The 16,765-nt window shown below is 36.6% G+C and overlaps 1 protein-coding gene across 1 annotated transcript; it reads right to left on the bottom strand.

The window, feature by feature from the left end:
• Positions 1-13,355: 13,355 nt before the first annotated feature.
• On the bottom strand, positions 13,356-16,763 carry LOC146929004 (uncharacterized). The gene is made up of 3 exons (XM_085701129.1): positions 16,420-16,763; positions 15,016-15,919; positions 13,356-14,916 (listed from the first exon to the last, which is right to left on the bottom strand). The coding sequence occupies exons 2-3, from the start codon at positions 15,915-15,917 to the stop codon at positions 13,452-13,454; spliced, it is 2,367 nt and encodes a 788-aa protein (XP_085557255.1). The 5' UTR covers positions 15,918-15,919; positions 16,420-16,763; the 3' UTR covers positions 13,356-13,451.
• Between the last annotated feature and the right edge of the window lie 2 nt (positions 16,764-16,765).

The raw sequence follows: 16,765 nt of genomic DNA on the forward strand, positions 1-16,765 counted from the left end.
CATTCTACAATGCCTTAACTCAGAAAATACATTAAGGGACAAGTCCTAAAAGTCTCTAGGCTTGTAATGTAGTTTGTCACCGAACAAAAAGTTCTAATCCTACCGGCTCACAATTGGTTAAGAAAGGATAAATTCAACAAATTAAAACAGGGTAGGCTTCAAAAAGGCTCACAGGACCAAGCACTTTTGCCTCAGTGTGTAATTGACAAAGACCAATCAATAATAGAGAAACAATGCAAGTTCTAGAAATGTAGTTGCATGGAAAACTAATCTAAATATAAGTAAATTGAAAAACAAATTTGGCAATGAACCTTATGGCTGAGATTTCTGGGAGTATGTGACTACCTAGCAACGCCGTACACTTCGCCTTTGAATCAAGTCACCCCTCCTTTAGAACTTTTGGAATACCGTTTCATCAAACAACTGTTACTAAACTGGAATAGGTCACATGAAACAAAACAAATTCATTAATAATAAACAAGTGCAGGAGCAATTACAATAGGGAAATAAGTTCAATGGACTTTGACATTAAAAAGAAAATAAAGAAAATAAATTGAAAACAAAGTAAATCTAGTGGGTTTCCTCCCACTCAGCGCTTCTTTATCGTCACTAGCTTGACTGCTAAGGATCCTCAGAGGTCCTTCAGAATGAGTGCCACCCTTCCTTTTGGTAGGTCGCCACCTAGGTATGGTTTAACTCTTTGTCCATTTACTTTGCAACTTCGATCTCCTTCAGGTGTCACTAGTTCAACAGCTCCATATGGTGACACACTTTTGACCAAGAATGGTCCAGACCATTTTGACTTGAGCTTCCCAGGAAACAGCTTCAACCTGGAATTATACAACAAAACTAGTTGTCCACAGTTAATATCCCTAGACACTAAGTTTTTGTCATGATACCTTTTTGTCCTGGCTTTATATATGAGCGCATTTTGATACGCTCTAAGCCTCATATCCTCAAGTTCATTAAGTTTCAAAATTCTTTTCTTACCAGCGGCTATTTGATCAAAATTCAAGGCCTTAATGGCCCAATAAGCTTTATGTTCTAGCTCGACTGGAAGATGACATGCCTTCCCATAGACTAACTGATAGGGTGAGAACCCAAGATGGGTCTTAAAGGCTGTCCTATATGCCCACAGTGCGTCATCTAATTTCCTAGACCAATCTTTCCTATTTGACGCAACTGTCTTCTCCAGAATCTGTTTCAGCTGTTGGTTTGAAACCTCTGCTTGACCACTAGTTTGTGGGTGATAGGGAGTTGCAACTTTGTGCTTAATGTTATACTTTTTGAGCACATTTTCAAGAAAATTATTGCAAAAATTCTTCCCCCCATCACTGATCAATACTCTAGGGGTTCCAAACCTAGTGAAAATATTCTTTTGAAGGAAGTTGACAACCGTTTTGGCATCATTAGCAACACATGGTATCGCTTCAACCCACTTTGTGACATAATCAACACAGACTAGAATATGGAGATAAGAGTAAGAGGAAGGGAATGGTCCCATAAAATCAATACCCCAACAATCAAATGGTTCAACTTCAATGATTCCTTTTAGGGGAATTTCATTCCTCTTTGATATGTTACCTGTCCTTTGGCATCTGTCACATCTTGTGACAAAGTCGTGGCAATCTTTGAAAAGGGTGGGCCACCAGAATCCACTTTGCAAAATTTTTGCAGCTGTTCTTTGTCCACTGTGGTGGCCTCCATAAGCTGAGCTATGGCAGTGCCACATGATACTATCTGCTTCCTCACCTGCAACACAACGTCTAATCAAACCGTCAGTACCTACGGGTCATCCCACAAGTAGTGGTTTGCATCTTTGAAGAACTTTTTCCTCTGAGGGTAGGTCAGATCATCAGGAACTATGTTGCCGGCCTTAAAGTTCGCCATGTCAGCAAACCAAGGTCTTTCTCCAATAGCAAACAGCTGTTCATCGGGGAACTCGGCCTTGATGGCCTTCTCCTTCTTTGTCACCTCATCATTCTCCAGCCTTGAGAGGTGGTCAGCTACCACGTTCTCGACTCCCTTCTTGTCACGAATTTCAAGATCAAATTCTTGCAATAATAGGATCCACCTCAACAGTCGAGGCTTTGAATCCCCTTTAGTTAAGAGATATTTGAGAGCTGCATGATCTGTAAAAACAATGACTTTGGAGCCTATTAGATAAGAACAAAATTTTTCCAATGCAAAGATTACCGCAAGCAATTCCTTTTCAGTTGTGGAATAGTTAACTTGATTTTCATTTAAAACCTTGCTTTCATAGTAAATTGCATGAAAAAATTTGTTCTTGCGTTGGCCTAGGACTGCACCAACAGCATAATCACTTGCATCACACATAAGTTCAAAAGGTAAATCCCAATCGGGTGCAATGATTATTAGTGCAGTCACCAACTTGTTTTTAATCAAAGAAAAAGCATTTAGACATTCAGAATCAAAATTAAACTCATTTTCTTTGACCAAGAGGTTACAGAGGGGTTTGGAAATTTTAGAAAAGTCTTTTATGAACCGCCGATAGAAACCGGCATGCCCCAAGAAACTCCTCACTCCTTTAACATTGATGGGTGGAGGAAGTTTCTCTATAACCTCTATCTTGGCTTGGTCTACCTCAATGCCTTTAGCACTTATTTTATGCCCCAAAACTATACCTTCAGTTACCATAAAATGACATTTTTCCCAATTCAAAACAAGGTTAGTTTCGGTGCATCTTTTAAGTACAACATTTAAATGGAACAAGCATTGATCAAAAGACTTACCAAAAACAGAAAAGTCGTCCATAAATACCTCAATGTTCTTTTCTATCATATCAGAGAAGATGGAAAGCATGCACCTTTGAAAGGTTGCCGGCGCATTACACAGCCCAAAGGGCATCCTTCGATAAGCAAACACTCCAAATGGACAAGTGAAGGCAGTCTTTTCTTGATCCTCCGGAGCTACTGCAATTTGATTATACCCTGAATACCCATCCAAGAAGCAATAAAAGGCTTGGCCAGCCAATCTCTCAATCATTTGATCCATGAATGGTAATGGAAAGTGGTCCTTTCTTGTTGCGGTATTCAACCTCCGGTAGTCTATACACATTCTCCAACCAGTGACGGTGCGGGTAGGTATCAATTCTTTTTTTTCATTTGCTACCACCGTCATTCCTCCTTTCTTGGGTACCACATGAACTGGACTTACCCATGAGCTATCTGAGATAGGGTAGATCATACCTGCATCTAGTAACTTCAGCACCTCTTTCTTCACCACTTCCTTCATTGTTGGGTTAAGTCTCCTTTGAGGTTGAACCACCGGTTTGTATTCAGCCTCCATGTGTATTTTATGCATGCAATAAGCTGGACTAATACCCTTCAAATCAGAAATGTTCCACCCCAAAGCTCCTTGATTGTCTCTTAACACCCTCATTAATTTTTCTTCTTCCAAAGGTGTCAAGGTATTGCTGATGATTACTGGTTTAGAGGCATCCTTAGTGAGAAAAACATATTTCAAGTGAGAAGGGAGTTCTTTTAATTCTGGATTTTTCTCTCCTTCTCCACTCAAAATAGGAGCATCCATAGAGTGCTTACCCATTAATTCTTCTATTTTTACCGGACCCAACTCTTGCTTGCTTGCTGCTAGTTGCTTCACACAATCACTTACTTCAAGATCTTCATCATCTTCACCTTTTGCTATAGAATTCACAATTGCACGTTCAAGAGGGTGTGTTGGTTGATGTTCACAAGAGTCATCTTTAACTATTTCTTCAACAATGTCAATCCGGTAACACTTGGGATTTTCATCTTTGTGCTTCATGGCCTCAAATATATTAAACACTACTTGCTCCTTATGGAATCTCAACATTAGCTCTCCTTTCTCAATGTCAATCAAAGCACGGCCAGTTGCAAGGAAAGGTCTTCCTAGAATGAGTGGCATATCCTCATCTTCAGCCATATCTAAGATCACAAAATCTGCCGGAAATACCAAGTCATTAACCTTGACTAGCACATCTTCAAGTATACCGAAAGGATAAAAGATTGACCGATCAGCTAAAGTAATGGTCATTCTTGTTGGTTTTGGTTCCCCACACTTAAGCTTCTTCATCATTGAAAGAGGCATCAGGTTTATACTGGCTCCCAAGTCACATAAAGCTCTTCCAATGTCTACCGGTCCAATTGAACAAGGGATAGTAAAAGCACCAGGATCCTTCAGCTTAGGTGGCAGCTTCTTTTGAAGAATAGCACTACAATTTTCAGAAAGTGCTATGTTCTCATCATCCTTAGGCTTCCTTCGTTTGGTTAACAAGTCTTTCATGAACTTAGCATATAACGGCATTTGATCAAGAGCTTCGCCGAAAGGAATATTCACCTGAAGTTGTGAGAAAAGTTGCATGAACTTCTTGAATTGACCTTCATCCTTTTCTTTCTTCTTTGAAAGGTGAGGGTATGGAAGCTTCACATATGATGGAATAACTTGTGGTTTATCTCCATCTTTCAGAATTTGACTCTTCGTCTTCCTCAAGATTGAATCTTCATCAATTAACTTCTCACTTTTTTTTCCCTCTATTTTTTTCTTCCTTTCGTTTTCAACTACTCCATGATCATTTTCTTTTTCAACTACACCCTCATCATTTTTTTTAACTACTTCATTTTCCTCCACCTCAACTACATCATCAACCTTCTTTGGAGCTTTTGGAACCAAAGGTGTCAAAACCTTTTTGCTCCTCAATTCAATAGCATTACAAGACTCATTCTTAGGGTTGTCTTTAGTGTTACCTGAGAATCCGCCTTTGTTTTATTCAGCCAATTGCTTAGCTAATTGCCCCAGTTGAGTTTCAAGCATCTTCCTAGAAGCTTCATTGTTCTTTCTTTCAGCTTCTTGACTCTTCTTCATCTCTTCAAAGTTGCCTTGAGTCATCTTCATGAAGTTCATCATAGTTTCCTCAAGAGCTGATGGCTTCCTTTGTTGTTGTTGAGGAGGAGTGAGCATCTGAGAGTTCAAAGCATTGTTATTTGAGTAGCTTAGATTTGGATGCTTATTGATGCCTGAATTGTAGTATTGATTCTGCCTTTGATAACCTCCCATGAAGTTAGCTTCTTCACTTGATCCTTCTGGAACACATTCACCGTTGGGATGTTCTTCACCACATAAGTCACACTTGACTGCAGCTACTTGTTGTTGCTTATGAGCCAAAGTGAAGCCTTGAAACTCCTTAGTTAGAGCTTCAATTTGTTTGTTCATAGCTGCTTGGTTAGCAAGGATAGCAGTTTGCTCACTTACCCCAAACACTCCTCTTTCTTTCTTCTTAGCTTGATCACGATACTCATTGCCAGCCATGTTTTCAATTAGAGCTTGAACTTCATGATCAGTTTTGCTCTTGAGACTACCTCCCGCGGAAGCATCTAAGAACATTCTAGTGTTTGGTGTTACCCCCTCAGTGAAGATTTGGAGGTATTGCTTCTCGGTGAACTCATGATTCGGGCATCTCTTAAGAAGTAAGTTAAATCGCTCCCAAGCATCATACAATGATTCACCTTCTCCTTGCTTGAAGTTAGAGATCTCCATCTTCTTTTCCCAATATTTAGACATAGGGAAATATTTCTCCAAGAACTTCAGCTCTAACTCTTCCCATGTTTGGACAGTCCCGTTTGGTATTGTTAGCAACCAATCTTTTGCTCTTCCCGTCAAGGTGAAAGGAAATAGCCTTAGTTTCTTTTGTGCTTCCGTCACGGTGGCTGGTTGCACACAAAACTCGCAGGTTTTAGCAAAGCGGCTCAAGTGTTCATGAGGACTCATAGCTTCAGTCCCATCGAATTGCTTGTCCCTCAAACCGTTGAGGACAGTTGTCTTGATGTCGAAAGCTACGGGGTTAGCTGGTTGAAAAGTATGGGTCAGTTGACCGCGATGAGTGGCTAACCCGTAGTCTCCTAGCTTAGGTCTCGGTGGTACAACTCCTTCTCCTTCCATAGTTGCAGATTTAGGAGAAGAGATCGTTTCAGATTCAGTTGAGAGTGGCTCCGGTATTTGTTCTCGAACACCCGGTGGAACAGACTGAGCTAACCTTTGCGACCGAACAGCTTTCCGAAGTGCTCTAGCAGTCCTTTCAATTTTCGGATCGTACTCTAAGTCGTCTGAGCTCTGTTTACCTCGCATAAACAGCAAAATACCTTAGTAGCACTGCACAACGCAAAGTAATCAAGTGAATATGAAAGCAGAAAAATAAAAATTAAAAACAGAAAATTAAATTGCAAAACCCTAAATTATAACGTAATTGCCTTGTTGAAATAATTCAACAGTCCCTGGCAACGGCGCCAAAAACTTGATAGATCTCTGGCAAGTGCACCAAATACTATCGAAGTAGTAAAAATATCGATCCCACGAGGACTGTTTTTAACTTCAATAATTCAATTTCGTTATATAATTAGGATGTGTAAAGTTTATTTTGTTTTGCCACTAGGCAGAAGATTTCGTTTGATTTTATGAAATCAAATAAAAGAAATTAGATTTGATTAAGAAAATATGAGAGAAAGATGAGATCAGATCCGTTGAATCCTCTAAGTTCCCCTAATTGGTCTACTGCACCTATTTGTTATGAACCCTCTTCTAGTTTACGATGATTAACAAATTAGCCCTAACAAACGATTAACCTATTCATAGACTAACCCTGTTTATTAGAACAATTCAATTAGGTCTAAGTCGAAAGCCATGGTCAGTGGTCATTCGTTCTCACAAAATCAAGTTATATGTGATCAAGATATAAAAAGCATTAAGAACAATTAAATTGAATAAACTAGAATTGAATTCATAAACAAAATAGAGTTTCACAGCAACATGTGTCAATTAGGGTTACAAAGATTCATCTCGGATCTAATCTCTAAGAGATTTAGCTACTCATAATCGAGTTTACAAATAGCATAATCAATGAAATAATTAAAACATACATGAATTGGTAAAAGGTTGAAGAAATCGCCCTTCTAGCCGTCTCCGATGTCTCAAAATCGCACTTTGCTCTCCAAAATCGTAACCCTTTTTCTTCTGGCTGAGTGCAGTATTTATAGAAGTCATGGGCCTGACCCGTCAAAATCGCGCCGCGCCATGGATATAGGCGTGCCGCGATTTCCCTCAAACAGGGAGGATGTAATTTTGCTTCAAAAATCGCAACACGACTTGAAATTGGCGTGGCGCGATTTCCTTCGAACAGACTTCAATATTTAAGCTTTTTGCACTCCAGAACAGTATAAATTGCATGAGAACTCTATCAAAATGTCACAATAAGTCCTAAAAATTACGTAATGACAGCATGTCATCATTGAGGTTGAACTAGATTCTACTTCTATTACATTAGAGATGTTATGAGAATCAATGTTACCCTTGTAGCTTCTGAAGCTTCTGAACAAGCAACTTTCTCCTTCTGAGTCTTTTCAGCAACATTCAATATATCACCAGTCTTCACCAGTTGTTGAAGATCCTCTGTTCGCTTAATCACCTGATGAGCAGCTTCAACTGATGACTCCTTCAGCAATTATTCAGCAGGAACTTCAATAGTTTTACCAAGCTCATGTGCTTTTTTCAAAGCAGCAACATCATCAACTTTCTTCCTTTTAACTTCCCTAGTGACCAACCTAGTTGCAGCTTCCACCTGATCATCCTCTTCCATCACATATGTAGATTCCTTCAATTTCCTTACACTAGGCTTCCTCTTATTCTTACAAATTGATGGCTGAGGAGGTAGGGATTTTGAAGAGCCAACTGTCTTCCCACTTCTGGTTCTTTTATCCAGAATCTCAGTAGGTACTAAGTCCTGAACTTCATCTTGAATAGATGGTACATCAGAACCAGTTGTTTGTTCTTGAGATGCCCTCTTATCTTTCCTGGCACGTCTTGGTTGTGGTTTAGGAGCTTCTCCATCATCATTAGCTTCTGAAGTTACTTTCTTCTTAGATTTCCTCTTTCTAGCAAGTAGCAACAGGTAAGCACCACCATATGGTTTCTGGGATGTCATCATACTTGATAGTTTCCCCAGTCCTTTGCCAATGCTCACACACATAATTAGCTCTTACTTCAGGAAGATCTTGTCTGCAGATTTGAGGAAAATCATCCATTAAGTTGGACACAATAGATGATTCCTTCAAGTCAGTGCTCAGCTCTGTAAATTCCTCCTTCTTGATCAGAAGCATTTTCCTCAAAGTGCGACCATTTATAACTTTGCCAGTCATTGTGCCCAATTGATGATCATTGACTACTTGGGACTTCTTGACTGCCTTCAAAATTCCTCCTTGATGGAAAATTTCAGACAATAATCTTCCATATGGGATCCATCTTCTATTACTGCTCTGGCTTTCCTTCAGTGCCCATATCATATGATTGAAAATGTACTTAGGCACATTTGCTTTCTCCTGAGTTATGAAGAAATGTAGGAACACTTTATGTTCCAATTAGGGTTGATCTGCACCTCCACTTTTGGGTAGAAGATTTTCAGTCATGATCTTCTAAAGCAGTTTGTATTCCATCTTCAGATCACAGTACTTTCCTTTCTTCTTGCTATTGAACATAGTCATGTTCACCACCTCAATCCAAGGACTTGTCTTGCTATCCAGACCCTCTTCATAGGATCATTCAGCTTCTCTTCTAATTTCCTTTGCAATAACTTCTTCTGATAGTAACAGGGATTCCCATGATGCTTGAACGAATCTCTGTACAGGTGAATGGTTTCAAACCAAGTTTCTCTCTGGTCTTCCCTTCTAGGCTGGGATCAATTATAACCTTTTCATGCTCTTCCAACCTAGTAGCATGAATATCATAAACTTCAGCCCTAACCCTGAAATGCTTGATTAGATTCTCATACGTAGGACCATTCAACATGCAGATTCTCATTTATTTTTATGTTACTAATCCTCAAGTTTTATTATATAAAATTTTATTCATTTGCATTTACATTTACAACCTTTCCTTTTATGCTTTACTTTGTTTTAGTCTTAGATAGTCATTTCAGAATGTTTACAGAGGAGGCTAGGTTACCCTTACATTTAAGAACACGATAACTATAGGGGCTTACTACTGAAGGTAATCATATGATCACCATCTCTTTTCTGAAAATTATAATCGGTGAGATTTAGAGCCAAATATTTCTAATCCATTCTAGGTTGTAAGTTAGTATAATTCTTTCTATTATGAGTGTTCCATATGAATGCTATTTTGGCTCGAATTTGTGGTCGTTCTGTACAGACGATCGATTAAGTTATATTACACACGAGACAATTTTTTTTTTTGGTAACTTGAGCCTTTAATGCAACCCTTTTTTATATTCTTATTATCCTTTGTGAGACCACTTTGAGCCTCCAGATGCAATTTTCTTTGTTGTTACTAAGTGACGAATCATGTCATAGTCCTTAACCTTAAATCCACCTTGTTTGATTTCTTTGGAGTTAAATAGGTAATTATTTTGACTTGGTATGGTTTGAAGTTAAGTTTTGGGTTGCTCTTTGGAATTAGCAACATTTTAAATTTGGGGTTGGTGTTTACACCGATTTTTGGTAAGGTAAACTTCATTATCCGTCAATGGTTTAGGACCAGATAATGTCTTTTTAAAGTAGTTCGTTCAAGTCTCGCGGTTTATGATATCACTTCATACATTCTTTAAGAACAAACTTATGTTCTTTTTGATGTTAGAATTGCACTCGATATCTTTTAATAACAAGTTCTGTCATGACAACATGATAGAAAAATGCTCAAGTGAGCATATTCAAAAAGAAGAAGAAAGAAAAGAAAGATGAAAAGAAATGCAAAGAGGAAAATAAAACAAGAATAGTAATATTAAATTACATGAATGTAAATGGTGGTTGGAATCTGTCAATCTATCTACTCCTGAACCTGTTTGCTCCGCGGCGTGTGGGTGTTAGAGTTTAAAAAATCAAGAAACCAACCATTTGTTCTTATTACAAACTGATATATATATATATATATATATATATATATATATATATATATTGACCTTGTAGAAAAAACTACCACTAAATCCTAGGGTCTAAATTAAAAGTAGAAATTAAAAGTAGAAATAACTTCCTAAGACACTAGGAAATAACTTCCATGCACTAAGACACTAGGAAATAACTTCCATGCACTCCAACTTTGTTTTCCGCTACACGTTCCATTTTGCCTTATTACACTCCAACTGTAACTTTAGATTATTTCTACTTGTCTTTGGTCGAAAAACCATATGCATGCAACATTTGGTTGAAATTGTGGTATGTCGAAGTCTGTATGCTCTTGGTCGAAATCCCTCTGCACTTTCCAGTATGTCGAAATAACCCATATGGGTTGTCGAAATCTTAATCATGATTTTGACCAAATATTTTATTTTTAGTATTAACTGTGGGGCACCAGTAGAACTTATTTATCAAAAGAAAAAAAAAATGTAGATTGCCATGGGTCTACACAAAAAAAAAAAAGAAATGCCAAAAACATCAAAATTTTGGTCTTTAAAAAAAAAGTTTATTTATGTCAAAAAGAAAAAGATAAATAGTACTATATACTCATCTTGTTTGATTCAAAGAAAGGAAGGTTGGCAGTTCATTAATGTTTAGCAGGAATCCTTAGGTTGATAATCTAACTCCAATTTCTTTTGTTAGCCTTCTTTCCCAAATATATCCACCTTTAACCTAAGCCACGTTATTTCCCTAAAAGACCTCAAAGTGTGTATATAGTTTAATCTTGACTATCTGTTTAAAATTGTTTCAAATTTACAGCAAGGTATATTCATGTGACGACTGGAGTGGGCAAATGTCGTGACCAACCTACTGACTTTAGGAGATACATGCGTCTCTCATCGAAAAGTGTGAGGTTAAGAATATGAGCCACTTTCTCCAAGTCTGTCCCGTTTGAGTGTAACGAGGTAAGTTCATCAATGTTGTAGACTTGATGAATGATGTTCTGAGCACAACTCTCGGAAATGTATGTTGAGATGATTTATTTCGATGTCGATGTAATGATGTTTTATTCCGCTGCGATGTTTGAGAAAATTATTTATGCATGCTTGGTGAATAATTGAAGAAGTAACATCTAAATTCTTTATATGATTGTATCATTAACGTAATTTATCACTTTTAGAGTTTAGAGTGTTACACGACTCCTCTTCACACGTCTCTCGGATCTTGGGGCTTTATGCTTGTTGGTCTGTCTTTGCAGGAGGAGGCCCAATTCAGAACAAAAACATATGTTGATTTAAGAATAGAGTATAAAACTATTTATTGGTTAACTTTCAAAGGATAAAAAAGTGTGATTTTTTTTTTTAAGGATGAAAAACCAAACATTGTTATTTTATATAGATGAAAAGCATATTTACCTCTAAAATAAATTATTAATATTAAGGGTGTGTTTGTTTCAAGTTTACCAAATTTATTTCTAGGAATAACATTCCTTGGAATATAAATATGAGAATTTTATTCCAAGGTATTTAGAAAAATTATGTTTGGTTAACTTCATAATATTCATAGGAACCATAATAATAGGGATTATAATAGGAAACATCATATGAATTTATTCCCATCTCCATGGGAACTTTATTCCCACCATTTTCTTTGGGAAATTTTTTCTATTCCCAGGAACATTTTATATCCGGGAATAAAATTTAGTAAACTTGTAACAAACATAGGCATATGTATTTCTATCATTTTATTCCCAAGAATCAACAAATATAACTTGAAACAAACACACCCTAAAAATTACACACTTGTTAATCACAATAGAATGGGGTGATCTATAAATACCTCTGTAAAGTGTTGGTTCACCCGCAAGATTGTTGGGGTTCAACTTTCGCTGTCCATATGATGACCTTCTTTGATGAAAGATGTGTAAATATTTCTATATGCTATAAAAGTGATCCTTAACATTGCAAGATATTATAAAATATATAAGAATAGAGAGAAAGAAACAAAGAGAGAACAATAGTGTATTGTATTACTTCACAAGTGTGTTCTTTACATTGAAATATAAGTCCTATTTATAGAACACAAATGTGGTTAAGTTACAAGTACATGAAGAGCTATAAGACTAAGTGCCTCTAACATTAAATATATAGACGATCATTCATAGAAGTTAAAGAATATGGAGAGCCTTAGAGAATATGGACATCCGCATCATAATAATATATATTATTTATAACACTGTAAACATTTTCTGAAGCTTGAAACCAAACTCTCTTTTTTAGATGACAACAAAATCTGGGAAACACTTGAACGAATCTTTATGCTTTTGACTACTCGTATGGGAAATTTACCCCACTTCTTTTAGTGGGTTGTTAAGAATATATATATATATATATATATATATATATATATATATATATATATAAATGATTGTACAATTCTGCGTTGGAGCAACTCTTATATAGACATAAACCTAAATAAAATTTATTTCGATACACACGCATAGATCATAAAATTTAAAAGTGAAATAATATTCTGCGTTGGAGCAACTCTTATATAGACATAAACCTAAATAAAATTTATTTCGATACACACGCATAGATCATAAAATTTAAAAGTGAAATAATATTAAATGATGTGACATTATTATTTCTCTTTTAAATTTTATCATGTGCGTCAAAATATTTTTGATTTTAAGTTGTGCCTGCGTAAATATTTCTATTCGCTTTTATTTTTTAGTTCAAACGGTCGGAACACCTCAAAAATCAAAGTCCAGATCCCTGCCATTCAAAAAAAAAAAAAAAGTCCAGATCCCAATCCAAGGGCCTCTATATAATCATTCCTAAAAAAAAAGTAAATCAATCATTCCTAAAAAAGTAAATAAATCATATTATAATGTACATGCACTTTTTCAAAGCAAATATAGTCTATACCGCGTAAAAAAAAGTAAAAACTTTATTACTAGTGCCAATTAAATATGATTTATTTACTTGAAAGGAAATCAACAACAACCTATTTTGTTCAGGAAGAAGCAGCGTGTGTATTTGGTTGGGGGTCCAGAGACAACTAATCACTTATTCTTGGGTTGTGATGTACTCGGCTCTCTTTGGTCTCAGGTTTGGCTTTGGCTGGGTATCTCTTTTGTTTCACATGCCGACATTTTTCATCATTATACACATTTTGTTCATTTGCCTGGTTTGCATAGTTCTACACATATGTTCTTCAGGATCATTTGGTTTACCTCTGTATGGGTTATTTGGAAGGAACGAAATGACCGTGTGTTTAATAACATGGCTTCGACACCTTCTATCCTCATTGAGAAGATCAAATTTACATCCTTTTCCTGGTTAAAGTCAAAACAGGCAGCTTTTATGTATTGCTATCATCAGTGGCGGAGCCAGGATTTTTAAACAGCCTGGGCTAAAACTTTATCGCAACTTCACGTGACATAATCTATATAAATAGTCATAAATCAAAATAAAAGAAGTTCGTCATTTTTTTAACAAAAGTACAATTTAAAATAAGAAAGATGAAATATAACCTGGCAATAGCGTGCTAAATAAAATCATGAGGTAAATGCCCTTTCCGCGACCTCTTTCGAGTGAATGTTCGAATAATATCAACATCATCAAGTGACTTGAATATCTCCCGCTCGGTGTAACATATCATCAAGTCATTCAACCACGTATCGTTCATCTTGTTGCGCAATTTAGTCTTGATAATCTTCATTGCTGAAAAAGCTCTTTCAACGGAAGCTGTCGACACCGGCAATATCAAAGCTAACTCAATGAGTTTGTAGACCAATGGAAATACCAAATGTTTCTCAGTTTGAACCATCTTCATAGCCAAACTTTGAACATCTTCACAAGAAGAAAAGGAAGCATGCCTTTTCACTTGAAGTACATAAGTGTCAAGTTGCTCCCTTATTGTTCCACGGTCATTATCAGAAAAGTCTGCATGATAAATATCAGCAAGACGAGCAAGCTTATCAACATCAAACTTGGAGAAAGAGTTATTGGGATCAAGACATGAGAAGCAATCAAGTACAATGTTACTTCCTTCACTAAAGCGATGATCCATCTCCACACATATTTTGTCAATAGCAACATAAAAAATCTCGGCACGGTAATGGTGAAGATTAGTGACAGTCCTCCCTTCTAGTCTTGAACGACCCCGAACCGGTATTTCTTCATCCATGTTTGGCACGGGAATACCTTTAGCAACACAAAAGTCTTGTACATCAACAAACAAATCATCCCAACCACTATCTCTCAATGTGGCCAACCGATCTTTGGCAACATTAATTAAATCCATGGCAAGCACAATATTAAGATCTTTTCTTTGCAAGATTTTTGAAAGCTCGTTTGTGATACCAAATAACTTTAACATTAACTTCAAAATGAAAGCAAATTTAAAGCTCTCCATTTTTTCTATCAAACCCGCCGCTTGAGATGGTCCACGTCCATCTTCATGAACCATACTAAGCACCACTAACACGGATGACCACATCTGATCCAAACGGAGCAACGTAGTATGATGTGAACCCCATCTAGTATCCCCGGGTCTAGCAAGAGTAGATGATTGGTACAATCCCTTTCCAGTAGATATCTCACCACTCTGAAGTTTCTTTAAAATATCTTCGCGTTGTGTCTCCATCAAAGTATCCCTTCTCTTGCAAGATGCACTTGATGTTGTTACAATCAAGGAGATGTACTCAAAGAAATCATTAATAGATGAGCAACTACTAGCAACAGACACAATCACCAATTGCAAGCGGTGAGCATAACAATGGACATAGAAAGCATAAGGGTTTTCATCTAGAATCTTTCTTTGCAAACCATTAAATTCACCTCTCATATTTGAAGCTCCATCATATCCTTGCCCTCGTATCCTTGAAATAGATAACTTGTAACGATCAAGAATACAATAAAGAGCATTCTTTAGTGCCTCAGAAGTAGTATCTTTTACATGATGTAGAGCAATAAATCGTTCCACAACTTCCCCTTTGTCATTCAAAAACCTAGAAATATAATATGCCAAAGCAATTTAATTGTAGCATAATTGATAATATAAATTGGAAAATAATAGATAATATAAATTGGAAAATATAAATACTAACCTCAACATCACCGCCATTTGCTCTTTGACGGATATATCACGTGACTCATCAATAAGCACAGAGAATTGTTTATCACCAAGCTCTTTCATAATCACATTCATAACTTCATGTGCACAACACTCCGCAAGTTCCTTTTGAATGTCACCGGAAGTCATTTTGCAATTCTTTCCGCCACGGTCAAAAGCATCTCTCACTTGTTCATTCTTAGATTTTACCCAATCTACCATCTCTCTAAAATTGCCCTTGTTTAGCGAAGTAGTTTTTTCATCATGCCCACGGAAAGCAATGCCTTGTGCTATGAGATATCTAGTACAATCTACAGAACAAGTCAAACGGATCTTATACAATTCTTCGGATTCCTTAGTTGCTCTAGCAAAATTACTTTCTATGCTTTGTCTTTGATTATTAAAATCATCATAATGCTTGATACATGAGTTGTGCATACTATCATGATTACCAATATGATCTTGCAAGCTTTTAGATGCATGCTTCCAATCTTTAAATCCGTCTTTGGTGAAGACTTCGAAACCAAAGTACTCGGCCCTCCCGGGTTTCTTAAAGAGAAAGCAATAGAAACAATAAGCTGCATCCTTGAACTCACTGTATTCAATCCATGTATACTTCTCATACCATGATCTACAAAATGCTCTTGTTTGATTCCCAAATGGAGTACGAGGAAAACTTGACAAATTTGGTTGCATAGGACCCTTCAAGATATATGCCCTTCTCACTTGGTCTTGAATATCGGGAGCATATGTATGAATTTGTTTCCTACGACCCGGATCACGCACAATTTCATTTGGATTAAACTCATTGGCCACATTAGGCGGTGGTTCTTCTACTTCGACTTCCGGTTGCACAACATTCACATTACTTGTTCTATTAACCAAAAATCTCCTCATATCTGAAAGTTTATTTCAAGCATTATCACATCACATATAACAATTAACAAGCAATTAATAATTGAAATCAAGTTGAAATAAAAAAAAATAATAAAAGTTGAAATCATATTAGTTAGCGTTTATTTCACAACACAAAACGTTTATTTCACAAAAAAAAATGTTGAAATCAAGTATTATTTCACAAAACAAAAGCAGCGTTTGGCATTTAACAATTATTATTTCACAAAACAAAAACAAAGTGTTGAAATCAAGTTCAGCTAAGTTATAAACATCACAAATCACAATTCTAATTCTCATAATTTTATATAATTTTCTACTAATCACACAAAATGCACAAATCTAATTTAGGGTTTCAAAAATCAAAATTGGGGATAATCTACAATTTTAAATTGTAGTTTTGAATTTGAATAACCAATTCCTTGATTGATTCACCCAACCCATTAACAAATAACAAGCAACAATAAAATAGAACAAATAAAAAAAATTATAGAGAAAAACAAACTTGATGGAGGAGAGTGGAGACTGGAGAGGAGAGGAGAAGGAATGAAATTGAAATAGAGACTGAGAGTTGAGAGAGGGAGAGCTGGAGCGGTGCTGCTGCTGCTATGCTAGTTGAGAGATGGAGAAGAAAGTGAACAGAGAAGAGTCATCGGCGCGGGACACTAATTTTCTGAAGGAGAAAAGTGAAACAATATCTCATGCGACAGAAAAATTAACCCCTTTCTTCTGCCCATTTTTTTTTTTTTTTTTAAGTAGTAATGGGCTGTTGAGTTGGGCTTTTACCAAACAAAGTAGGAGTAGAGCCTGGGCACTAGCCCAGCCTAGCTGGGTGGTGCTGGCGCCACTGG

Source organism: Medicago sativa, chromosome 4 (genome assembly GCF_051527215.1).
Source record: "Medicago sativa cultivar Bolivia chromosome 4, Bolivia_mono, whole genome shotgun sequence".
NCBI lineage: Eukaryota > Viridiplantae > Streptophyta > Magnoliopsida > Fabales > Fabaceae > Medicago > Medicago sativa.

Bases quoted from the DNA above. Each gene is read 5' to 3' on its own strand.
- LOC146929004 (XM_085701129.1), bottom strand. From the start codon at position 15,917: ATGAGGAGATTTTTGGTTAATAGAACAAGTAATGTGAATGTTGTGCAA. The intron at 14,917-15,015 runs GTTAGTATTTAT...TTATATTTCTAG, and splicing joins CAAATGGCGGTGATGTTGAG to GTTTTTGAATGACAAAGGGG.